Here is a 27,153-nt window from a genome sequence, read left to right on the forward strand (position 1 = left end):
AGTCAGGCACTTCTGGCTACACGTAGATGGTGCAGAGGGGCATCAGAAGCTCTGGTAACCATCCGGAGTCTGGGGAGCCTCGTTGGACTGTGCCAAAGCTTTCTCTCATGTTTCAGATCCCTCCACCGGGCTCCTTTCTTATAAATGCTGTAGGGCACCAGATTCAAGGGGTCCCGACACGTGCACGGGTTTCACTACAGCTCAGAAGAATGTGAATCTACCTGTGCAGGAGCTTCAAAGTACATTCACCACCAGGCTAAGCCCTCAGGGATACAGTTTTAAATTTACACAAGAACTGTACTGTTTTAAATACTGGTAAGATTAAACCTGTTTAGCAATGGTATATCAGTATAAAGTTCCTTTGTAACAGTAAAAAAGCATGGACACATGGAAATACGGGAGAACACATTTGTCTCAATTAAGAAAAAGAACATAATCTTATCTCACATCAATATAACTGTAATGTACAAAACCAGCATATATCTCAGGTCCCAAAGTAAAATGCTGAAATATTTTACAAAACAGAAAATTTTTTTACATTAATCAGTCAGCAAAAATGAAATCCTCATCACTAATTTTGAAATCAGAATTATCTGAGATGAGCAGAAGCAAAACCACTGAGATAGATTTCCAGCTAGAAGTGGTTTGTGCTCAAATGAAATGAAAAAAAAAAGCTATTGATGCTTTTCACCCTGGTGAAAATGAGTGCCACTTCTACTAGGTTCCAGCTTCAGACCTGCTAGTATCAGGAATAAATAAAGCACCAGAGATTAAAACCAAATGTCTTTAAGCATCAAAAAAGGAATTATAAAAAAAAGAAGCACACAGAAAAACTCTTATATACTATACTTCTCTTTTGCCACAATGGTGTAAATAATTGAAGGCCAAATTTCCTCCTGGGATTTTAAGTCTGACTAGGTCTTTGATCACACTTCCAAATTGTATCTGGGTTTGGATTAAAGTAAGGCATTGAAAAGAAGAGGATATTTTAAGAATCTTGAATGAGGACACTACTAGTCTATCAGACTAAAGAAATAAAAGCCCGTTGTTCTGATTTGGTAGGAACATTCCTGCTCTTTAAAAGCATGAAATGTTGAGATATGAATTAACTTTGGCGGCCAGACAAAACTAAATCAGGAAGCAGAGCCTCATACATCAAGCAACCCTGGAGCTGACCTATGAGTAGAATGACACCTAAACCCATCTGCATTTAATTTAGGATAAGAAAGAACATCATCACACAGATATCAAGCAATGTGGGGATTGCCAGTCCCAGGAGTTCAGTTAGACCTTTCCCCCCTGTACTCAGCAGAGTTGTGTTCACAAAATTATGACAGTATTAATGTTAAATTTTTTGACTGTTCTCAATTATCTTCCTAATGAACATTTAAACAAATGACAAATTTGAAATGCACATATGCAACATGTGTCCCATTCTGGCTGTCTAACCAGGTGCTTTGTTATACTCCCAGCACTCCTTTTTATTTGTCCTTCTACAACATTTCCTGACAAAAGCTAACAAAGTATATTTCTCTGGTTTGGCTCAGAGCTGCTTGTGCTTCGAATTGGGAGAGGATAGCAGTATTTAGCTCACATGATGCCCAACAGCATGCTGGTGCCATTGATCCTACATCAGCTGGGGCATGAGCAGCAGGAGATAAGATGTCAGCACTGCTTCATTAAACAAGCTTCATTAAAATGACTTCAGTATGTCAAGGCTGGCATTTTGAGGTAGGCGTTGCCCCTCCTTGGAAACTCTCAGGTGTGGGACTCCAGGTTTTTAATTGCTCTTGCTCAGTGTGGACCAGAGAAAGGACAATGAGCCTCTATGCCAGGCTGCACTGATGTAGGCTTCTCAGAGGACATGAACCGCTTCCTCGATTTCTCAGTGTCTGGCAGAGATGTGCAACTGGATGAAAACCAACTGGCTGAATTTCAGACTAAATACAGATGGTAGTGGTGCTGGCTGGCAGTGGTAATTACATTAAAGAGTTGGCAAACCCAGTAATGTTCTGCTCATTTGTTGAAATGAAGAGAATCAGTTGCCCCTTGTGCAGACAGCCTACAGCCACAAGTTCCCACCAAAATGTGTGTGTGCTTACACCATGGGCTGTGGTGGCAGGGAGCATGTTCTACCCACCACTCTGCAGAAGCATTCAATCCCAACAACTTCCTTGCTGGACAGGTAATAAGAGTGAATGTTAGCCCTTCTGACATTCCAGATTCATAAAAAAAGAAAAACTGTACTCATGTGAATTAATTAGCAACCCACAGATGAGAGAGAAAGGGCACTAACTCAGGTCACAAGATGTGTAGGTTTGAGGCTCTGGTCTCACAAGAAAGGAGAAAGGACCAATTACCTTTTTACAGCTGTAGGCTTTACACCCTCTGTTGGAGAGGTTTCATTTGCATGAAGCAATGTACCTTAAAGCAGTGGCCTAAACCTTGGTCTGTTGTATACATACTGAGTGCCAATGCTACTAAGTTATTCTCTGTAAACTCAAGAAAAAAATGATCTCAATGAGGAGACTGGGTAGCTCAATGAGATGTTTTGCAAAAAGCATCACATAAAAATGTGAAACAACCTGGCAGATTGGGCAATCAGCTTGGAAACAGACTCGTATCCTTAGCCAGCACCACTTTTAATACACTCCAGTCTTCAGTGTTTACTAGCAAAGGAGACAATTTACTATTTTGGAGAAGTGCATAATTTCTCTTACCAGAAAGTCAATCTTGCAGCTGAGGCAAGTTTCTTAACAAAATTCTGGTTGAAACTGATATGTTCCTAGGAAATCTTCCTTTGGTGGTAAATCATAATTTTCTAATAAAAAGCAGCATGTCACAGAAAAATTCCTAGCCAGATCAAATAGCAGTTTCAGTGATCCCAAATCCTCCTTTTTGTTAATCAAATGATAATACTCAGGATGTTGACCCATATGGTTATAGCTTACTTGACCTCATGTCACCCTGTCCAAATACAGTTTAAAAGACTTCTCTGAAGTTTCAGCTGGTGAAAACTGCTTTAGAGAACATAACAGTTCTTCTATTAAGATCCAGTGAGGTCTGTATTCTAGATTCTAGTGAGTCTTTCAATACTAATAAAGTGAAAAGTAACTATGGTTAGTGTCCTTAGCATACGGAGTTTTTTCTTAAGTACATTATAAATGTTGGTTTTGGGTTGCTAAAATCCCATGACCAAGACTTACTAAGGTGCTTGTACCACATCTATTTAAATGACAGGAATAGAGATCAGAGAATAACATGGTTTTAAAGGGATATTTAAATGGGGTTTTTAAGTCAATCTCCCCAGCTAGCCAGACAGGTAACTGTTTTGCTAACTGAAATCAATTATTTCAGCTGTGTAGAGAGTGATGGAAGCAGAAAACAAGGAAAACAGAAACCTCAGTCCATAACGGGAACTGCAAAACTTCTTCCATCTCAAGGTTTTTCAAAACCTGCAGTGACTCCAGGAGATTTGAGATAAGACAATGTTCTCAGCATCAGTTCTGTGGCTGAAAATCTCCTCCAGCTAGTCGGAGCTCACTGACCTTCAAGCAGTGATATAAGGCCCTCCCAACTACTTATGCTTTTTTCCTGGGAGTAGGTCTGGGATTTTTTTACAAAAAATTAAGAGACTATTTGGTACTTTACTTGACTTTAGTATAAAATATGACACAATGTTGATTTAAAACCCCCTTTTTTTATGCCTAGAAAGCATGAGAAACATATTCAAAGTTTTTTATAAAGGCGGTGGAAAGGCTTCTAAAAAAACCTCAATTTCTGATAAACTACAATAAAAAAGAAATTTCATTTATTCAGTTCCCTCCTTAAGCTGTGTCAAGGCACATGGACACGACGATAGCCTGAATTACTGAGAACATATGCAAACATTCATTAATACATCTTAATTTACTGAGCATGACTAGGAAGTAAACATAAAGGACATTTTTAAGAATTTCAAACAAAAGAAAAATTGAACGTCTGCTGGATTTGCGTACACCACAGAGTTACCAGGAAGGCCTTTTCTCAGGAAGTCCTGCACACACAGCAGCTCTGCTAAGGCCTCACAGAAGAACCTGCCAAGTATTTACACTCCACGCAGAAACGTCAGCAAAAGGGACGATTCTCAGTTACTCAAGCAATCACGTAACAAGTGATTATTATTTCTGAGCAGGTCTCTTTGCTAACCTGGAGGGATTTCTGGAACCAAGGCAAAACGAACTTGGTTTACCGATAAAATCTTCTAGGACAAGTAATTTCTGGGAGGCACGTCTCTGAGGAATGCCTGTGTGTACTTTACAAGTAGGCCTGCTTACGCTGACACCCCTATCACTGGCAAGGGACGGAAAAAGACTCCGCTTCTGGTGCCCTAAAAATTAGCACTGAATTCATAAGGCAGCAATATCCAGCTGCCAGCATGCACAGCATCCTGAGAATGTCTTATTCCAAGCAGCACAGAAATGTTACTGCTCCTTCAGCCTGAGTACTCTTTGTCTGCAGCCAAAGCCAATGTTTGGAGACACTTGTAGACAGTAGGATTGAGGGCCATGATGGCCATTAATAACAAGGAGGCCGGGTAAAGCAAAAACACTTGAATGATGGAAGCTGAAAATATTGCTTAAATGTCTGGGTGGAGTGCTGTTCTGTTTAGTCTGTTTACATCCAGCAAGCTTTGCTATATCCTGCTTTGGTGAATTACTCAAAGATGTAATAACAATTGAAAAAACATTTCTTTTACAATTTCTCCCCTTTTAAAGAGATGTTAACAGATATAAAAAAGGACGAAGAGTTATGAAACTCATTTAAAGTGCATTAAATTCTACTGTAGTGTCTTTACTGGCCTTCTGAAGTCTGACAGGTTGCTGAAACTCTCACTTAACAGACACGTTGACTGATCCATCTAAATAAAATGTGAAGTTTAGACAGTAAACTCCATAGATTGGACTGAGTCCTAAAATACAACTTATTAAATCTCCTAGAAAAAATGAGTACCATTTCTTTTGGTTATGTCTTTTAAGTATAGATGCCTGGTGCGGTGGGTGGGGAAGAATAGTCTTGGGCACAAATTGGAGAGAGGTGGCACCTCTGCAGAGAGAGCAAGCCCAGAAACCTGCACCGTGGGGCAGTTCAATGCACATCAGTGCTAAAGGAGAGGCTTTGTCAGGCCAGAGCTGCAGTGAGACCTCCACTGTGCATCCCTGGTGATCAGCATGGTGGTCTTTTCTTTCCACTTCTGTGGCCTCCTGTGCCAGGCTCATCCCTGTTATCTTTGATTACAACCCACACATGATGACATGGTGCTGCATGATTGTCAGGATTAACCTTCGGGAGTCTGCTTTACAAGCAGGAGATTTTCAAGTAGCACACACTCTGGGCAGGACCAACAACACGGTCCCCTCTGCTGTTACTTGTCTGGGTACGTGGGGGCTCCCAGGCTGGGAAAGAGAAAATGCAAAATGTTTGGAATTAATTACTCTCCCAACTGCAACTGTGTTTACAAAAGTGATGCTGAAGGGAAGCATCACTTAATGGAAACAAAGTCTGCATTAAGGCAGCTGCATCTCCTCTGTATGAAGTGTCTGGTAATCAGCTTCCCTGCTTCCCCTCTGACGTCCCATGGGCTGGTCTTGTTTTCTTCTCACAACAGTGCAGCTGGACTAGTTACTAAAATAACCCACCACAAACTCCCCAAAATACACAGCAGGAAGGCATTTCTGTCAGGCACGAGGACTAGGGACCTGCCTGGGTGGGTGTGTGCTCCCAGCCTTCTGTGTAGCACACCCATGTTCACAGTGAGGAGCGTTTGTCTTGGACCGGCTGCCCAGAAGTGGGAGATACTCTCTTTACAGAACAAGGCTGCTGTGAAAGGCATGTCGAGGGAGGTTAACTCTGACTCCAGGAGGTCACTGTTCAGGGAAGGTGGAGGGGCTCAATTCTGATCTGAGCATAGGAGGCTCGTCCTTATGGAGACCAGCAGCACAAGGCCTTACATTTTTCTTTCCAGAGCTAACTTGTCAGCTGAGAGCTGGGCAATACTGTCCCCCCTAACTCCTGAGGCTGAAGGAGATGCTGGTGCTACTGCTTCCCACAGGAAAACAGCCACCTTTCAACCACAGTGCCAGGCTGATAACCCCACGGCACAAACCAGCAATCCTGGTTGGTTGTTCCCTCTGCTGTCATGCATTAAGAGTCTGCTCAGCAAGTACCTGAGTGGCAGATGATCTCTAATAACTCAGAAAGGCAGAGAAAAGTACATCAGAACAAACCATAGCCAGAAAACCTGACAAGTAAGATGTCATATGCTGCTACTTAGGCTATTTTTGCCTAACATTTGCTGTTGGGCATTAGTAAGAGCAGACGTGCCTTTCTTTTCACTCTTCACAACCGGTTCAGAACATGACTCCTTCCAATTTCCTGGACCCTTTCTGACCAACCCAATTTTTTCCTCAAGGAAGGAGAGAAATACAGGTTCTACTGTTTGAAACGTGCTGGGGTATTTTCCTCTAAGAAGGTGCTCCTATAATATTTTATAAGTGGAGAGTGCATGTAAAACATCTCTATAACTCAGAATAAGACAGTGAGAGATGGGAGAAAAAGGATAAAAGTATCCAGGTATATGTTTGAAACATGTGAATTTCCAATAATAATAAGAAGTAAGTAATTAAAATTAGGAGAATCAGTATAGTAATTTCTAAAAATGCTTGGTATAGTTAACCAGATACTATGAACAAGGCTGAAAACCAGGAAGTAGATGAATTTAAACAACAATGAATAAGTACAAAGTGCTGACCTTTAATGTGGCAACTAGTGAGCCCTAAAAGTGCACTCAGAAAGCCCTTCAGAATAAAAATCATATCCCCAAACCTACTAACTGAAAGGAGTATAAATGCTACCATGCAAGGCAGACACACAAGAAAATCCCTGAACAAAAGTGTAATAGCAGAAAATAATATTATCTTGAAGTACTCAACCGGTGCAGCTGTGTAATTATGAGAAACAAAGGTTAGACAAAATAAAACATGGCTGTAAGGAAATACAAAAGAATGCAAGGCAATATTAAGACAAATATTGTTTGAAAGATCTTTGGCAACAGAAATTTAGTGGAATAAAGACCAACTCTGCGTTAAGGATTTGTACCCATCACCAAGAGGACACTTCTCAAGGCACTGCACCAAAGAGCATTAGTGGAGCTCTGAAAGTGCAACTGCAAAGATCTACTGAGTTTGGGTGACAAAGCAAAATTCTGGCTTTGGTCAATTATCAAAGCAATTTATTATTGTTAAAGTATGCTACAGTAATAAAAAAATGTGAGGAAAAAAGTGCCAAAATGTATTTTACTCAGAAGAACCTCCAAAGAGAAACTTTCAACAGAGACTACCAAAGTCATGGTACCCCTAAGGGAGGAAAGATGAAAGCTCTAACCAAAAATTTGTGAGAGACAAAATATTTTAAAAAGCAAATGTGGTTAGCATTTTCTGATGCAGAAGAGCACCTCACAGGCCCTATGAAGACCAATGTCTGGCAAACACTGAAAAGCAGGGCAGGTTTTGCACAGAAATATGTCGCTTTGCACTCTTATCTGCACTAATAAATACAGAAAAAAACATAGCAATGCAATGACTGACTAATTAACAATGTAACAAAATGTAATGCATTAGTAGGACAGTGAAAAAAGGATTTTTCCCCAAAACATCGCTATAAAATCATTACATCTCTTCCTTAATGACTCCTCCTGCATGTGGCTCAGTTATATATCAAGTAATTCTTGTAACAAATGAAAAGTTTGGTACTTGTAATGTACAGGAAACCATCAGATACATAAAAACAATGTCTCAGGGCACATTCAGTTTTGGAAAGATTAATGCAAATATTTTCCATACACAATTTTAAATCAAGAAAATAATAATCATGTATGATAAGTCATCAACCAAATATAAATTATAAGAAAAATATTTTCTTCTTGGCAGCTATCTAAACTATCTTGGAAATGGGGATGTTAATTTTTTCAGTGGAATTTTAAAGTTCCATTCTTGTGCTAAACTAGACTAAAAGTGAGAGCATCAGAGGAACCAGGTCAATTCTTCTGCCACAGATTCCTGCATTTATGTGCATGTTTGTGAAACTGGATATCAATACTGAGTTTTACAACCATTTTTCCAGAACTTCTTTCCAGAAGTGGACACAAAATTAGATGCACAATTACCTACATGCATTTCACAGACACTTCCCAGTGCCTCAGTATTTAGACTTAGTTCAAATAGCTCCGAATTACAGGTCAACTTCAGGTCTTGGATTAGGATCCAGCCCATAAAGCTGAATAGTGTCCAAACAAAAGAGCACAACCATATCTGTAAATCCATGTCACATGGAGTTTATTAAAATCCAACTGATCAGTAGCACTGAAGCATTTATATATTTTAAACAATGGCTATTTTCCTAAGGTTAAAGAAAGAAAAGCACACCAACTGACTTGCTTGGGCAGTGCTGGGTTTATGTGCTTTGTAAATTGAGAGTACAAATGCTGGTAAGAAACTGGATCATGTTATACAGACCACATTCTGCACTAGATGGTGAAAACGGGGAGTAAGAACATTGTAGAAAAGATGCAGTCCTTTAAGTCTTCTTTTTTTTTCCCCTCAGGAAAAAAAAATCCAAACCCAAAACCTTTCAGTTGAAGAGATCTGAGTAATACTAAACTCAAACAGAAAAGACAAAACGTATTTTTTAGCTTTAAAATAAATACCTAGATAGTGTATCAGCTCAACAACATTCTACTTCAAAAAATGTGTATCAGACTAAAGAAACCTCATATGCAAAACTAAGACCTGATCACTGAATATGTACTCATTTTACCTTTGTCTCTGTTCTTCTCCTTTCCTAAAGAGTCCAGTTTCTTTCTTAATGACTTCTTCCTCTTTTGTCCATCTGTAAGACACAAAAAAAAAAAGAGGAAGTAAGTGAAGAGAAGTAACCCTGAACAAACTGCTGCACAAGCTGTAGGAACATGGAGTGAGACGGTCACAGCACTGGGGATCAGGAAGGGTGTGAGGCACATTTCACAAAGGCTGGGGACTGTCACAGTCCTCTGGCCCAAAGGAGTGTGGCTTTGTTCACCCAAACACTGAGACTGTACTGGCAAACACAAATGTATCCCCTGCATGCTGCTGGGCACATTTACACATTTGTGGTCACTGAAGAGTTAACACTGGAGGTTTTTTGCCAGATGCTCTTGATAGCAAAGCACCATAAACCCAAAAGGTACTGGATAGCCTTCATCCATGGTCACAAGACTGTGACTCAGGTGTGGAACTAAAGGTAGTATTTGGAAAGGGAGGATTACTAACATCCAGGATAAAGTTCTGCATACCAGCCATACCAATTGGGCGATGGCTGACCACCTTCACATGACCCATCTGATCTGAACTCATGCTGGGAGCTGGCAGTTGGGTACAGCATGTCCAGATTGGTTCAGATGGATTAGAGCCTCAGAGAAATTTTTGTTCTAACAATCGATATATCGTCCAAGTTTTCACTAAGGTATTAAGGACCAAAGGTTTTAAGCACTATCAGAGGCAGGTTGGTTCTTGAAACAATTATATCAAAAGACTGTCATTATTTCCTTCAGCAGCATCTTTTATAATGAAAAGTCACAAAACCAGAATTTTATTTATTAGGTCTCAACAAATACCAGGGATTAAGTCAGGGGCCTGCTTTAACTTGTATCTTTGGAATATTTTAAGTTCCAAAGCAATATAAAGGGTCTACCACAGGGACTGATATGCTAACAGAGACACTGCTCTAGATAAAGTTCAATGAACATGTATCTTTTCCCTTACTGGTTTTGTAATATGGCAAAAACTCAAGAATGAGCACACAATATCCATTTCACTTTTAGGGCAAGAGAGTCACCAAGTAATCTGTCTCAACACATTTTTCTGGTTTTGTAAGCCAGTGTCTGAAGTGGTAGCAAGGAACATACCACAAAGGAGTGAAGTTGATCTTTGTTAATGAACTCTCATCTTTGCAATTATGGGTCATGAGAGAACACAAGCTATTTCTCCATACTTGGAAAACCAAGTCCAGAACATTACCCAATAGACTGCTCAACAAATTCTGACTTTCTGTTTTTAGCCAATTGATATCCTTTTAATTTAAAAGTAACATTTCTTTTTACTTTTTTTAATAGTGGTTGGATCGACTCCATTTGCACACTGCAGTTATTTCTAGGATACCACAGAACCACAGAATCACAGAATGGTTAGGATTGGAAGAGACCTCTAGTCCCTTCCTAGATCATCTAGTCAAGGCAGGGTCACCTGGAGCAGGTGGCACAGGAATTTGTCCAGGTGGGTTTGGAATGTCTCCAGAGAAGGACACTCCACAGCCCCCTCTGGGCAACCTGTTCCAGTGCTCTGACCTCCTCAAAGAAAATAAGTTCTTTGTCATGCTGAGATGAAAATTCTTTTTTGTTTTAGTTTACGGCCATAGTCCCTTGTCCTGTTGCTGGGCACCACTGCAAAGAGTCTGGCACCATCCCGTTGGCATCCACCTTTGGGATATTTATATAGACTGATGAGATCTCCTCTCAGTCTTCTCAGGTCTAAACAGGCCCAGATCCCTTCGTCTCTCCTAAAAGAGAGATGCTCTAGACCCCCATCATCATCTTTGTAGGCATTTGCTGAACCCTCATCAGTATCTGATTTTCTCTCTTGTACTGAGGAGGCCACAGCTGGACACAACACTCACAGTGGCCTCACTGAGTGGGGGGAAGATGGGCAGGATCACCTCCCTTGATCTGCTGGCAAAGCTCTTCCCGATGCACTGCAGGATACCAGCAGCCCTCCTGGATGGAAGGGTTCCCAGCATTCACAACTCAGATATTTGTTCTTGTCTCGAGGTACAATTGCCAAGTGTTGGTTGTGTTAACTCCCCTTTTCCCACACCTGCTCCACTGAGAATTCATCTCTCTGAAATAAGGCGGATGGGTAAGAGACCAGCAATATAATGATGGTAATTCATTGCCTGATATGGTCTATGATTAGATTTCCCCTTTTTCTTAGCCACATGACAAGGCTATAACTCAAAGTCATATTCTGATTGATGAAAAGCCCAGACTTTTCACACCTTTTGACATTTCCTGTTGCTAAGATTGAGTTTTTAAGAGAAATTCTTTCACCTCTTGGCCATATGAATAGTTGGTAGCTTGCTTACGTACACCTGACAGTACAGCTTGTTTTTATAAGGTTCCCTGCTACCATTGTGTTCTGGCTTTATACAATAATTTTCCAATTATTTTCCATGTTATAAACTCAAATTACTGCTTCAAAGACTCTTTTTGATAGACAACTAATATTTCTTTGGAGTCACAGAGCCTTATTCTCCAAAACCCCATTTACTGATATTCTGACATCCCACGGAAATCTACTGAAACACAAAAAATGACACAAAGAATCAAAATTTGATGTAAAATGCAGTGTTTTGCTATGATCATTTACATTTACAGCTTACCCCATGGCAAGAGAAAAAGAGTTGCATATGAAAATAAGGCTGAGAAGAATCTCAGTAAAAAGCTGGAGCTCAGAAGATCTGCCAAGACATCTGAGGTCAGTTCAAGTTCTTCTCCCCAGCAAAAGACACAATAAATTAGTCTATACACTGTACATATCAATATGTTTTCAAATGACTGCTAATACAGGGCACATCAGGCATGAACATTGCTGAAATATTCATAATGTGTTTAAAGACTTATGCAACTCCAGCAGTTTTACATATTAAATGAACCCAATTCACAATAATAATGCTTACTACTTATTAGCTGCAGTGTGGTTTTTAGAATATAAATAACATATCCAAAACATTCTTGAGAAACAGGCAAAGCATTATTGCCCATGCTTAATACCTACTGTATGATTTTAAATTAATTAGCAAGTAGTTATGCAAGATAGTATTGTATTGGTCCGAAGTACCGCTAGGTAGGGATGGATTGCTGTTTTTAATTTCCACTTTGGAAAAGTTTAAACCACATAGCAATAAAAGATGTTGGGCTGTTATCCAGTCTTTTGTGTATATAATTGTCAATATATGTCTTCTTTCTGTAGATCAACAATACACTGCTCCTTCAACATATTCCACTCATGAACATTAGGAAATGACAATTGTCTCAGTGAGGGAAGCTGCATTTTTTTTCATTTGCTAACCCATTCTGTTTTTCCTGAAGGACACCTGTGCAGGCAGCTGTGCAGATCAATTTGATTTTCAGAAATGGACTTGATCTGTTCAGTACTTACTAATTTATATGTTTGTTGCCTTTTTTCACTGCAATGCATACATCACTCCCTAGCCATCTATGTATTAAGGCTAGCATAATGAATATTTAAAAGACCAAGAGTCTAGAATCAAACTCCTGAGCACATCAAATTGCTACGTGACCTCTTTTTACAAAGTGGTGAGCACTTCCAGGTTCAGTTATGCCAAAAAGACTTTTCTATTCAAAAAATTAGGTCATCCCTTCAGGACCCTGCCAGTGAACCACACAGCCTACAGAATACAAAAGTATTTGTACTGATCTACTGACTTTTGACCAGTATTGAACAATCGGACTTCTAAGATAATCAAAACTTAAATATTTTGGGTCAAAGTCGAAATTCACCTGCAGTGTCATCACTAACAACATTTTTTTAGCATTTATACCATCAAATCTCAGATTTTCTACAGGCCATTTGAGGGCTTAGATTTCTCTCTAAGTGAGACCATGGTTCTACAAACTAGGTAATAAGAAGCCATTTTCACACTGGAGATACATAAACTTCAGCTTTAACAGTTAAAACATGAAAAGAAAGAGAGAACTTGGTTAAGTTTTTAAAATTATTGTTCTGTTGCTTTGCACAAGACCACCTACCAACAACTTCTATGACTGAAAGAGAGGGAGTGCAGGCTGAATCCTGTTAGTATTTACTTCCAGTACTTCTTTATTAAATTTATATTTATGGAAATGAACAAGTCTGTTTGGTAGGTAGAAGTGTTGCTCAGCATAAGCTAAAGAATCACAAATGAGGTGTAGGGAATTAGCTCAGAATTATACAGTAAGTGGCACACAAAGTTAATACTCAGGAAGTCTTGGCCAACAGTTTCAGATTATATCACTTAATAGTAAATATCCTGTGAAACCCTAATCCAACATGCTTTTAAGAATTAATAAATTATGCAGTAAAAAAGTACAACAGCATCCAAGCTTTGTACATAATTTCTGGGACACTATTACAGTATTAGGCTTCAGATAATGAAAAAAATACTCTCTCAAATATGCTTGAAGTGAACCTGTAAGAAAATAGGATTCTTCAGCACTTTCTTTATACATGGGCTGGTGGATTAGCTATTAGAATGATACTCCTTTAATATTACTTATGTGCAAGGACACTTTTTTTTACTAGAAAACATAATTCATAAATTGATATAAATCCTTTAAACTAATTTAACTCAGTGGGCTTTTGACATAAGAGATTATGTGCTGCTGACAGGGTTAGAGAACAAAGAGAATCTCCCATTTATTAGCAAGTTCCTTTACTTAAGAGAAATGAGTTTCTAGTCCATTTAGGGAAGAATGTTTGTCAAGTTCCACAATTAAGGGTTATTTTCACACACTATAAAAAGACACCTATCTCAGTGATTATTATCAGACCCATAGCTCAATTATCAAAACAGAAATGGATAAAAAGGTTGATATTGTGAGATCTCTGAACTAATTCCTAATAGCAATTCTAATTCTATTCATGGCCATTTTTCTTAATAACCACTAGTAATTGGATCTAACAGCACTTAGAGAAAAAAAAAAATAGAATATATCTTCTAAGATTGCAATCAATTCTCTCTTGCAAATTGCTACCAGTGGCACCACAAAGCACAAAGCTAGACCCCTCTTGAGCACTCGTTGGTTCACTTCACTCATCCAGAGAAACCCATTTCCCAAGTGGCAGCCTGCCACAGCCAGCCTTGTGCTGAATGTCACGCTGCAGTCTCTCTCTGGCCTGTGCAATACTGCAAGTAATTGAGAGTGCCAGTCAAACACTGCTAAGTTCTGTTGACAGAGCACAATAATGGCAAGACAGCACTTTATTCACTGACAGTTGCACAGTGTTTGTGGTTGCAGCCGCTTCTTTGGGTCACTATACAAAGCAAATTTACTTCTGAATATGCACTTGGGGCTGCTCTGCTGAAGAAGAGGGTGCTGGTTTTACTTAGCCATTTCTAGGACTATAAATGTCCATCTTGAAATATTTATTTTTAAAAACCTGTTGAAATGTCCTGTCCGCATGCAGTAGCTTCCAAAGCACTGCCAGATGCAACACAGATGGAAGATAAAAAAAAATTTAACCAGAGAAACAGGATTTTGGCACATAAAGCAATATGAAAAGTGGAAGGCTCAGCCTTCAGGTATTTCTTATCACTTTTACCCTTTGCCTCAGCCATACACACACAAGACCCCCATCAGTGATGCAGATCACTGTATTTATTCAGAAGCCTTAGACTATTGTCCCATTTTTCCTAATAGCCTAGGTTCCACGCATTATTTCACTTTGGTTTAAATCAGCATTTCTTTGTGTTTGTCAGCTGGCAGCTGATGGAAGAAAAGCCATTATCATTCAAGAATATCCCACAGCTGCACTCATGACCTTCCATGTGACATCTGGCTCATGGATGCTCACCTCAACCCACAGCACCAGGTTCAGGCTGCTTGCCAAAGGCATCACATACACAAGGCAGCTTTCCTCTTACATGCTGCTTCCTGTGATGCAGAAAACAAGCTCCAGCATTCCCCTCTGAGAAGTTCCTGAAGAACATGCTTATGGCAGAAGAAACAGCATGAAAAGGGCAGAGCTGAAGTCAAAGCCAGTTTTTCAGGAGAAGGGACATCCCTCCCACTGGGCTGTGCACAGAGGAACAGGGCTGGAGCACTGCAGCCCTTTGGACAGGGGCACCACCTGACCCAAACCCTTCTCAGGACAACAGTGAGAAACCAGGAGAGCTGTGCGGAAAGTCGACTGCGCAGGAAACAGTGTCCTCAGCAACACACAGTGCATACAGTACAATCACTTGAGAAAACCCACAACCATCAGAAAAAAGTGTGCCTTTAATGCACCTCTTCCACATTGCAGCAGGCTCTTTGGTAACCTGTGGTTAGCGCAGCTTCTTCAGACCTAGGCTTCAGTCCCTCTGGGCTAAGACACTGCTAAATGTTAAAATTAAATACAGATGAATTGCAAAGTCCATCTGCGCAGGTTTAAATGATTCAGCTGCTGGAAGTTTAAAGGCTGCACTACACACAATTTCTTTACTGTTGAACAGTAAGAATTTGGTCATACTGGTAGATAAATTCAATTATTTATCTAGGAAGTATTCATAAGTCTCAGAGGAACTCATGTAAGAAGGCAAAACTGGTGGAAATCTCACCTACTTCAAAAGAAAGCTGCATCCCTATAGGAACTAGTTTTATTAATCAAATAACAGTTCACAATAACCTCATGTGGTTCTGATTAAAAAACAAACAAACAAACAAACAACAACAAAAAAACCAACAACACCAACCCTACATAATTTGCTTGCCAGGTACTATTAGAATTTTTTATACACATCTGTTGATACTGCACAGCTATTCTGAAGGCAAAGGTGATATATCAATTTATACTAGCTGAGCTTATTACTGGTAGGCTGCCCTGTCTTTTAGGAAAACAAATCTGAAAAGTGTAGTTCCAAACTAGACTCAAATCTAGAAAAATGCACTGTTTCTACTGAAACCTATTTGCAAGGTCCATTTCCATCAGAAAGAGGCATGACCCAACTTGCTGAACGAAAAATACTGTTGGAAAATATAGACTGCAGTGAGATAGGTATTAACTCTCCTTCACGAAAAACAAACAAACAAACAAAAAACCAAACGAAGAAAAAAATGAACAAAAACCCAAGACCACCAGCACCACCACCAAAACAACAACTCACTTTGGTAACTGCTCTAATTCAGATGGCAAATGCTACTCAACTCCTGTGGCCAGAAGAATCATAAGAAAACATGACGCTTCCACTTCATTTGCCTATGTGTTCCCTGGTGCATTTAAGGACTTGATTAGTCCCTAAATATATATGTTCCAAAGAAATAACTACTTTTGTATGTTCAAACACGTTCTTCCATGATTCTCTGCCGTTAACTGGTGGGCAAATGCAGGTGACACGCATTCTAAGGGTGAGAACCAAACCTAAGTTGATAGGGAATATGGGATTTGAGCTCTGGAGTGAGGTCAGGGCACCTGAAGCCACAGCCAGAGGGAGGGAGATGTCAGAGCCCGCGCATGCAAGGGGAAGAGCTTGGAAGGAGCAGTTTCCCAGGCCTGCCCAGGCCACTGCACTCCTGCAGTGCAGGAAGCTGCAGGTCTTACACAGCACAGCTGCACCGAAAGAAACACTTCAGTGTACAGTGTACAAGTGTACAGTGCAAGTGTACAGTGTACAAGTACAAAGTGGATGCCTGCCTTATTTGTGCAAGCTGTGTATAAATATCCTTAAAATAACGTAATTTTTAATAGTCGCAGAATTTTTCAAACCACCACAGCACAACCAAGAATAAAGTTTTCTGTCTTTTATCTCTTAATTTTTTGTTGTTGTTGTTTAAGGTATTCGTTAATCTTTTTGCATTTGGACTATTGACTAGAAATAAATGTGTTGGAGAAGTCAGGAAAAAACCCCTCTTCAGTTATTTTGCCATTACTGTAACAAAAACATACATGGGCGGTTTTTGCATTTAATTTTTTTTAATTAATAATACATATGACAGCATTACATGAGCTCTGAGGAACAAGACATTCAGTGAGTTTTAGAATCCAAGCACTGAATTATAATTGTTTGAGAGTTGATTTGTTAAATCTTGAGCTGGACCTAAGGAAAAAACTCATTTTGACATGAAAATAAACAGTTGCTCAAGTACTTTTCTATGCCAGAATGAGGAAAATGGCTGCTGCTGCCACACATAGAAAGGATGATGGAAGTAACTCAAAAAGCCTGGAAGCCTTTAGAGGATTATGAAGGAAAGATCAAATGGCCTTGCATGTAGCTGCTAGTGGACAGCAGCAAAAAGCAGGCAAATTCGTGGAAAGGGAAAACAGATGCACAATGCGAGGTCTGACTTCCCTGTGCAAAAACACATTCAACTCATATAGAGCTCTGCTTGCTTCAGCACCTCCATTAGGACAGGATTTCCCATGTCATAAAAAATCCCAAATCATACCAATCTAACAAGACTATATTAAAATCCCAGCCCCCAACAAAACACTTTAAAAAAGCCAGAGGGTGGTCCAGGTCTTTTGATGGAACACACACCGTGAATCAATAATGGAAGTAAAAAATGTGTCTGGGCATACAGAAATTAGAGGGAACCACTCCTTCTGGGCTCCAGGGAGTATTTGCTGCATTGACACTGATGACACGATTCATGAAACAGTAATGTCACACAGCAGGTGCAAGACAAAATATAGACACCACTTTTTCACATTATAGCAGTATCCACTGTGGGACAGGAGTTCCCCTAATCGCCAAAGATAGGAAAGTTCCTGACTTAAATAGCCTGTGATACATCAGGGACCTTGCTGCTGCTGCCCTTCTCTCTTAGTGGAAGACACTCGGAAATTGTGATAATGGGCAGAGGTTTTGAAAGCTTTGAGAAAGGCTGAACAACACCCCCTTCTTGGAGTGTTTTCGTAACTCAGAAAAACTGTCAACTCTAAAACGGGTTAAAAAAAAGGTCAGAAATTATCTACATGAATAAATAAAAACAACTAAAGCCAATGAAAGTATTCCAGCTGTACTGAAAAAAAATTCAAAACAACAAATGAAAACAAAACAGGAGCCTTGATGAGGCTTTTGAGATAGAAAAATACAAATAAGAGCTCTAAAACTGCTTTCAGTTCACTGGGGAAGCAGGGTGGGGAGAGGGGGGGAAGAAATTGATTGTCTACTGGCTTCAACTACTTAAATAAAGATTAATTTTATAATGTGGAGGGGAGAGAGGGGCTTGATGCTATTGCTAGTCAAAATGACTCTTGATTTGATAAGGAGAGTTACCTTCAATCTGTACACTACAGGGGCAGAACAGATACAATCACCAGCATGTAGCTGGCCTTGGATCTACTGTTGTCAATATCTCTGTTGCACACCTGTACTAGCAGGTGAAATAGCAACCAAGTTTCTTTACATCTCAGTCAGATCTTTCCCCCCACATTGCTCCCAGAGCAAGCATCAGTTCAGCTCTTCAAAGGACAAGGAAATTCCTCTAACCCTCTGGAATTTAGGAGACCAGCCAGTGTCACAGAGCTGGTTCAGGGCACCCAGGTCTCCACTGTCTTCTGGGCATCACCTTGTTGCTATGACTCCTTTGTGTAAGTCTGTCCTTGGACTCTCACCTGAAAGAAGAAGCCACGCAAGAAAATAAAACAGTTTTCATAACTTACTCCCTCTGGGACTAATCAAACTAGTCCACTGTAATCCTGCTCAGAGCTGTGATGAAGAAATGAAACAAGAGAGGAGCTCTCAGTGCGTGGAAGTGAAATCAGTGCAGCAGGTCTCTCAGTTTGGTGGCTCAAATGACTGAGCTGTTATCCCTCTGAAAAATGGCCAACGGATCTTACTTCTAATAATGTCTCTTTGTAGTAATTACCTGTCCTTTGTATCATCAATCATAACAGAAACAGGTGTTGAAAATGTAAACCACACAGAAAAAAGACACAAGGAGCTCTGCAGAGAACATTTGTGTTGACTTCCTGCACAGAAATAGAGTCACATGGACATCTGTCTAATCTATTCTTAAAAACCTCCAGCAGGAGATTAGGTCTCCATTAAATCTCAAGGCAGCCTTTTAAGTGTAAAAGCCTAATACAAAGATATATATAGTACCACAGCTCTGATAAAATGTATCTATCTGGAGTCACTTTATCTTTCCTAATCAGTATCTAGAGACACTATGCTTCCGGCACCAACCATGCCTCCACTTAAATCATGCCTGTGGGAAAATGAGAGAAAATTTTTCAGCCTAAGGCAAGAAAAAAATCATCAGGAATACCTCCCTCCATTCCATGAGGAAGGCACTTCTGAAAGGAGCAACACACACAAGATAATAGAATAGAAATAAGCCTGATGTTCAGCTGAAATTTTTGAAGTATACTGGAAGAATACATATTATACTGGTGTTCTCTGTTGGCAAAGCTCTGCCAAAGGCAAGCAGAACATGGAAATTAGTAGGCTACAATGTCAGTATTCTTAATAAAGGTTCAAAAGCTTTTTCTTTGGCATATATTTATTGGTATTTACTCTTTGGCTTTGAACCACAGTGAAGCACAAATTCTGAAGTCACTGTAGAATCACTGGACATATACGATGATTACTGGCAAATACAGGACAGCCGAGATGGGCATACAGAATCAAAGGGCAAGCACTACATGAAGTGTTAAAGACAGAAATACAAAATCAAGAATACAAAATACAATCAAGAAAGACAAAATACAATCAAGAACATCTCTGTTATGCTGGTGTTCTCTCAAAGATTTAAGAAAAAAAAAACCAACCCAACAAATACACCTAATTTTGCAAAGTTGTTTTAGAGCCTCTGTACATGTATTTTGCTTCCCAACACTGATTCTCCCTATCAAGTGTCTCAACTTTTGAATATGGCCAATGGTCACAATCAATGTTTTAAAATGAAAGCCAAGATTTTCATGTCTGACCTGACACTGATACAGAAAAAATGCCAAATCTATTTATATGTACTTCAAGCCAATAGCTATTTCAAGTGTACTCCTAAAGAAACTACATTAGACAGGATTTTTTTTTTTTTTTCTCAGAAGTACTTTTTAAATTCTATGGGACACAGCATCAAATATATGTTGTATATATAACATCAAATTATGCAGCAGTCTCTGGATCTGACTTTTCAAAAGCAGTACCCTAAATCTACAACAGACAATACCCAAATAAGCAACTGCCCTAGTAATGAAAAACCTTGGTCATGATTCCATCTTCTCTAACTTTTCATGATATTTTTATATGGAAACGTAATATTTCCTTATTTATGTTAGGAATTTAGGCAAGATCTCTTTCCTTCACTGTGAAAGGAACTAAAAGACTCCTGCGTGTCAGTGCTCCTGCCCAATGAGCTCCACAGCTAAGGATTCCTTCAGTGCTCATCCTTGTCCTCATTCCCTTCCTCTCTCTCCACAAAATAAACCTACACAACAGGTAGGTTCTCGGAAGTTACATAAATCTTCATTTTAAATGTGCTAAGGTGTAAACTCATGCTGTCATATTTACCTTATCAGTGCCACTGATTTGGTAAATATTGGTAAATTTGGTAAATATTTGCCCATGAAGCCTACAGCATTTTCCACCTTCTGTGTTCACATAGCACAATGAAAATGCACTCTGCTTCTCAATCAAAGCTCCTAGCCATTTACAAAATACTATTTAGTAAAAAGATAAGCTTTTTTGTTTCTAGTGAGTTTTTTAATGAGTAAGACCTTTTGCTTTTAAACCTATTAGCTTGCCTCTAACTGATAAAACAGCTAAGTTGAATAAAGCTTTCCTGATGTAAACAGACATGTAAAACCTGCTATGTGATACAAAAAAATCTCAGAAATCAAATTGCTGAGCACAGCATAGTCTTTTATTAAAAAACTGCTTCACAGCAAAAATTAAAAAAGGAACATCTCTCTAAAAACTTTCTTAAGTTTTGAAGATAATTTATTATTTCCCCTGTTGCAATGTTAGAAAAATTATATTCTTGCAAGCTTGATGTATTTCCATTTTGTTCTTTTCTCAACAGTGGCAAAAAAAGTGAATTTGAAAGAAAAAATCCCAACAAAAAATTTCTGCACATTTACTTACTGGGAGAAAAAAAAAAAAAATTTGAAAAGTTTTTTTCTTGTTTTCTCTCTCTGCCTGGAAAAACTCTTGTCATCTTCACTTTGATAAATGCCTGTGTAGCATAGTTCAAGGCTGTGTCTCACAACCTCTACCCTGCCACAGCTGGGACTTCTCCTAGCTTAAAATATTAATTCAATTTTTTTTTTTTTTTTTCCTCCAGACTAAGAGATATTTGGTTTTGTTTTCTTAGGATGAAAAAAAAAAATCCTTGGAAAAATACATTTTTTCCATGAAATAGTTGAATTGGGGGGCACAGGTGGGAACTTTCAGTCTGAAAATCAGCAAGTTAAACCGTTTTTGGCCAGTCTGTCTGATACATCCAAGTATATCCAAGATTTACCTATGTAGCATAAAGAGAAGAATTTACCTCAGCCTTACTTGTCTTAAATATAATCTTCATGAACTCTACTACATTGAAAGAAAATCCATGGACTCATAAGCCCATGCCAGAGACAGTACTTATATGAGAAGAATCAGCAGAAGCTGGCATTAAGAAGGGTGGTAATAAGCCTGTTGCCTTAGAAGATGCCAGTTCAAAAGCACCCAGTCCCCAAGCCTGTAACTCCATGATGTATATGCTACGGTTTACTAAGATGTTTTCCACTGCCACCACAGCTATAAAGCATATAACATGGTCAGTGACTAAAAACAATGAGCAGCTTGGAGCCCTCACAAAAATGCAAGTCCAGATAAAAATCGTAGTCACTCTCAGTGTTAAGGAAAATGAATAATGAAATACAATGGCGAGTAATGTAAGCAAAAAACAGACTGAAAGAAGTACGCCCTGCCAAAATAAACAAGAAGCAGAAAATTGTGTAACTCTTAATTCCCATTTCTATTCAGAGCTTAACTGGAATGTTCTGGGGGCAAAGTACCCAAATGAGTGGTAAAAATTCAGAAAGCCCAGCTCATTTCAGAGACAGGGTTGTCTCAGCTCTCAGTCTGTAATCACACACTTATCCAGCTCTGCTTCTTCAAACTTACCTCAATAAAACAAGTTGTACAGGAGACCAGTGCTCACTTCATGTAAGCAGATGCACAGTGTCACATGTCACAAAGCTTGCATGCAAAAACACACACCAGCACATGTTCAAGCAGCGTCAGCTTCCCTTAAAATGACTTTCCTTAAATGACTGGGACTACATTTAGGCTTCTAAACCCTCTCTTACATCATATTAAATATAACTAAAGTAATGACCTGAGAACCATATTTGGCAGTAAGGTTAAGAATTACTTTCTCTCTCCCAAAACGTCACAGAATCAAAGAATCATCAAGGTTTGAGGAGACATTCAACATCATCGAGTCCAACTGTCAACCAGCACCAGCATAATCACCACTAAACCACATATAACACAAACTGCTCTCCTCCTTTATTCTGTCTCCACAAATCTTCCCGCCCCACTGCAAAGCTGAGAAGACAACATCCTGTTGGGAACTGGCAAGACCACAAGCAGTCATTCTCTCTTCTTGAATAAAGAGAAGACCCAAATGTGAGCCCTGAATCCCAAATCCTATTCAAGTCCCTTCACCAACAGGTTCCCACCACACCTTTAAAACCCAGATAGGTGCTCTAGTTCAATTAGGGTTGAAGCCCTAATTCCCCATTTGATGAACTCATAATGTCCCAGTAGCTGCTATCCCTGCTTCCAGACACAGGGTCAGTGAAGTGGGACAGGACTGTGAAGAGAGTCATTATAAACAGGAGGTATATAGGAAACCTCTCAGCTCCAGAGATACCTGGAGCCAATGAACAGAAGAAAATTAGCTCCTTTGCTGTTCTGATCCCAGTATTACCATGCAGAAGCCATCTAACTTGAGTTAGTGTTTGCTTGTGAAGACCTTCTGTAAAAGGTTAATTTTTCTCACTACCTGTGTGCAAGGACATACACAGTCATAACGTCACCAAAAAAGTAAGCACTCCTGAAGTGAGTTTCATCACCACTTTTTCTCTTATTTTAAAGAGAAGATTGACTTCCCTGAAATGAAAAAACCCACACTATATTGTAACCATGAACTGCAAAGAAGCATCACCAGAATGGTACTGTTGTGACATTCAGAATGTTAGCAAATTAAAAATCTTTCACAGAGTAATTGCACTGGTTAAGAAACTGCGTAATGCTTTTCCTGGAAATTACATCCTCTTGCAACTTAACACATTGACCAACACAAGATAAATGATTCTTGCTAGTTTCTGGTGGCAAATGGGGGAGTGACATGGGAAAAAAAAAGGAGCTGATTACAGAATTTGAAAGATAAAAGACAGAAAAGCAAGATACCAAGAAACAAACGTAGAATATATCATCATATATGTAAAAATAGTACCTCTTGATCAACTTGAATTCATTCTAATTACCTACTTCAGTGCAATTGGAGCATATTTTAAATTACTTGCTGGTTAAAGAAGTTTCTGTGGGAGGTGATACCTTCTCTGTGACCACAGGATATTTTACTAGGAGATGTTAGTAAATGTTCTTCATTAATGGTAACATCTACAATACACATGAGGCATCACGTTCTATGCATTCCTGCACCAGTGTGGGAGTAGCCAGATGAGCCCTGGAAGAGGTAAACTGCACTAGCTGTGACAAAGGGACCTTCTGAGCTCGGGAAGACTGAAGCATTATGAAGAAGCCACCAGTAACAGCACGTCCACGGCTGTAAAGATAAGGCAGAGGCATCTGTGCTCTGGTTTAACCTCCATGCAAGCATGTTCAGCACAAACACTTGTTAGCCGAGAACAATGAATTTTTACTTTTCACCATACCTATGCCAGTAAATGTAATTATTCAAATACCTGCAGGAAGCAGGCAGGCACATACACGTTCTAATGTAATTCTCTAGCAAGTTTTGAAAAACAGCCAAAGAACCACAAAGAAGTCCCACTCTATACACAGCTTTATAAACTTTCTAATACATAAATAGTTCCACTCATGAATATTTTCATATGGCATTCTCTGAAGCAGAAGAGAGTTCTAGAGTACATCTTCCATTTTTCTGGATCTCTCCAGACTTACAGAGCTCCTCTAGCTCTCTCAGAGAGAGAGTTCTACATCTCACTATTGTGGGTTTGGGTTTTTAAGCAGAAAATGTTTAACAGTCTGTTTTTAACTTGATGGCTGTAATGGAATTTTATTTTATTTGCATTCTTGCATGCCCACAGTGCCCAAGCCAGTTTCACATGGATAAAACTTGAAATTCCCAGTTTACACATGATGTTCAACTGTGACGACTAACTGAATGGCTGTCTGTAAACTCCTGTCATAAAATTTCATTCCACACATTTAAAAATGATATGAACATGAGGTGGACTTCAGAGTGTCCCTGCAAAGGGCCTAAACCAATCTGTAATAATTTCAGAACATGGTGGTTTCTTATTCTCCTACCAAAATACCAGCACAGATGTAGCATGATGGATTGATAGAGTGATTATTATATATACTCATTTCAAAATATTATTTATTTCTGTTGTCAAAACTGGTGCCAAGTTTTCAAACAGGATGGACAGTTAAATACTAAATGTACCTTAATTTTAGCTACCACCTTCACTTCCTTCAATCAATGGTATTCTTTTGTACTGGCTATCTCTTCACGATGTATACATTAAAACACAGAAAAGTTCATGATCTGGTCATTCGAAGCAAGAATGCAGATGTGAAATTACTTGCCTCTTATTAATAATCTCATCGGTACATCCAAACTGGAGAGCAGAACTGAATAGCCAATTTATTTCTCATTCAAACTGAGCTGAGATTTACATGAACTGATGGGGCCAGCAGTAGAGATTAAACAGTACCTTGGTGTTCCTGGCTTTTTGAAATGCCTTTTATTTTTAAATGTTCAACAGAAATTTATATTCTTATTTAGTTTCTATGCTTACAATTACACTTTTCTGACTCAATATATGTAAAACTAATTTCGTGTTTTATACTTAACCTTGTGTGTGTATATATATATATAAACACCCATATATATATATATTTATCCATGTATATATATGCTGTGAAAATAAAAACAGTTCTTGTATGTGATTCAAACCTGAAAGATTCCCCAAATAGCTGGCCTTCCATGGCAGTCCCAGAAGGAAACAGCAAGCAGAACACAAAAGCAGTACTCACTCTTCAAAGCTCAAGGTTTCTGAGCACGGTTCAACGTCCAGATGGAGACTGGTGACAAGTGGCGTTCCTCAAGGGCCCATATTGGCACCAGCACTGTGTGATATCTCCATCCCTGACACGGACAGTGTTACTGAGTACACCTCAGAAAATCTACCGATGACAGCAAACTGAGTGGCGTGGTTGGCACACCTGAGGGATGGGTCACATCCAGAGGGACCTGAACAAGCTTGTGAACTGGGCCCATGGAAACCTCATGGGGTCCTGCACCTGAACCTGGACAGCTCCTGGCATCCATACAGGCTGAAGATGAATGGATTCAGTGCAGCCCTGCTGAGAAGGAATTGCGGGTGCTGGTGGATGAGAGGCTGGACATGAGTCAGCAATGTGCCCCTGCAGCCCAGAAAGCCAAATGTGTCCTGGGCTACATCCAAAGCAGCGTGGCCAGCAGGGTGAGGGAGGGGATTCTGCTCCTCTGCTCTGCTCTGGTGAGACCCCACTCAGAGCACTGCATCCAGCTCTGGGTTCCCCAGCACAGGAAGGACGTGGACCTGTTGGAGCAGGTCCACAGGAGGCCACTAAGACAATCAGAGGATGGAGCACCTCTCCTACAAAGACAGGCTGACAGAGTTGGGGTTGTTCAGCTCAGAGAAAGAAGGCTCTGGAGAAATCTTTTAGTAATGAAAGGGGGTTAAAAGAAAGATGAGGACAGACTTTTTAGTAGGGTCTGTTGCAACAGGAAAAGGGGTAATGGTTTTAGAACAACAGCAGGTAGATCTAGAGTAGGTGTGAAAGAGATATTTTACAGTGAAGGTGATGAAACACTGGAACAGGTTGCCCATATAGATGGTAGATGCCCAATCCCTGAAAACAGTCAGGGCCAGAATGGATGGGACTGTGAGCAGCCTCATCTAGTCGAAGATATCCCTGTTTATTGGAGGGGGTTGGACTAGATGACCTTTAAGCTCCCTTCCAAACAAAGCTATCCTATGAATGTGTATATGTGATTGTCTTCTATGGTATTACCACACATCCTTATGGTAGGACCTCCATGTGTGTATCTTCATCTCCTCAGGAACAGCCACTGGCAGTTCAGACTCAGAAATTATTGCAATGCACTTAGTGTTCCAGTTCCTCCTGTGAATATCCTATAAAACTGTTCACCTGAGGCACCAGGGGAGCTGGTGAGGCTTGAAGAAGAAGTTGATTAAATCCATCTCACTACAACATGATCCCTTGCTATACGTGTGAAGTTCAACTTCGCTGGTTTTGGCAGGCGTTTTCTGCAGATCCTAAAAAGCTGATGAATACAAAAGCCTGTCTCTTTCACATCTGTTCTCTCCTATGTCATTATTTTCACAGACTGGACAATTTTTTTTCCTACTTAATTTAGACTCACTAAAAAATTGCTCCTGTGGCATCACTGTGTCCATGCTACCACACGGCACCTCTGGTCAGAGTCAAAGGTGAGAATTGTTATTCCTTATGTAAGTATACAACTGCAAAGGAACAACAGGAAAGCCAGATTTGCAGATGATTGCACAACAGCTATGTCTGCTATGCTTGATCCGCAGCCTACAGGAAACAACAGAAACTTTCTCATTAGTGAGGTTTAGATCTCTTCCACTGCAACTTAAGTACAGGTCTACCATATGCACGTATTCTTATAGCTGAGCTTCTCCTTTTCATTTAATCTCCTGTTTCCTAGGAGTTCAATGTTTTATGCTGAAAATTAACTAATTTTCTAGGAAATAAGCAACACTGTTTTTAAGAAAACTTGGGTAGGACTCATATTATTTGACATAAATGTTTTCACTATCTAAACTAGTGACAGTTGGCTTCCTTTACAGATGATGTTATACAGAGTGTAAAAACCCACATGGATGGTAAGATCTACTTGACATACATAGACATCCAATTCTGGATATCAGGAAATGTAAGAAAAGCATTTTTCTCTCAAATGAGTATCAAGACATCCTGGCATGAATGGGTCTGATTTAGATTATCTACCCTGTAGACATCTGCCCTTGATCAGATGATCCCACCCCCAGGTGGCCCAAATTGGACACAGCAGGCAAACAACTT

General features: G+C 39.6%; 1 protein-coding gene across 8 annotated transcripts in view; it reads right to left on the reverse strand.

Annotated features, from left to right (window-relative positions):
• ARHGAP6 (Rho GTPase activating protein 6) overlaps positions 1-27,153 on the reverse strand; it is a 316,604-nt gene that overhangs the window by 32,949 nt on the left and 256,502 nt on the right. For all 8 annotated transcript variants that reach the window (XM_040056179.2, XM_040056180.2, XM_040056184.2 and 5 more), the window contains exon 3: positions 8,854-8,925. In XM_040056179.2, the coding sequence (XP_039912113.1) occupies positions 8,854-8,925 (72 nt within the window). The remainder of the gene's footprint in view (positions 1-8,853; positions 8,926-27,153) is intronic.

This window comes from Hirundo rustica, chromosome 2, assembly GCF_015227805.2.
Source record: "Hirundo rustica isolate bHirRus1 chromosome 2, bHirRus1.pri.v3, whole genome shotgun sequence".
NCBI classification, from domain to species: Eukaryota; Metazoa; Chordata; class Aves; order Passeriformes; family Hirundinidae; genus Hirundo; species Hirundo rustica.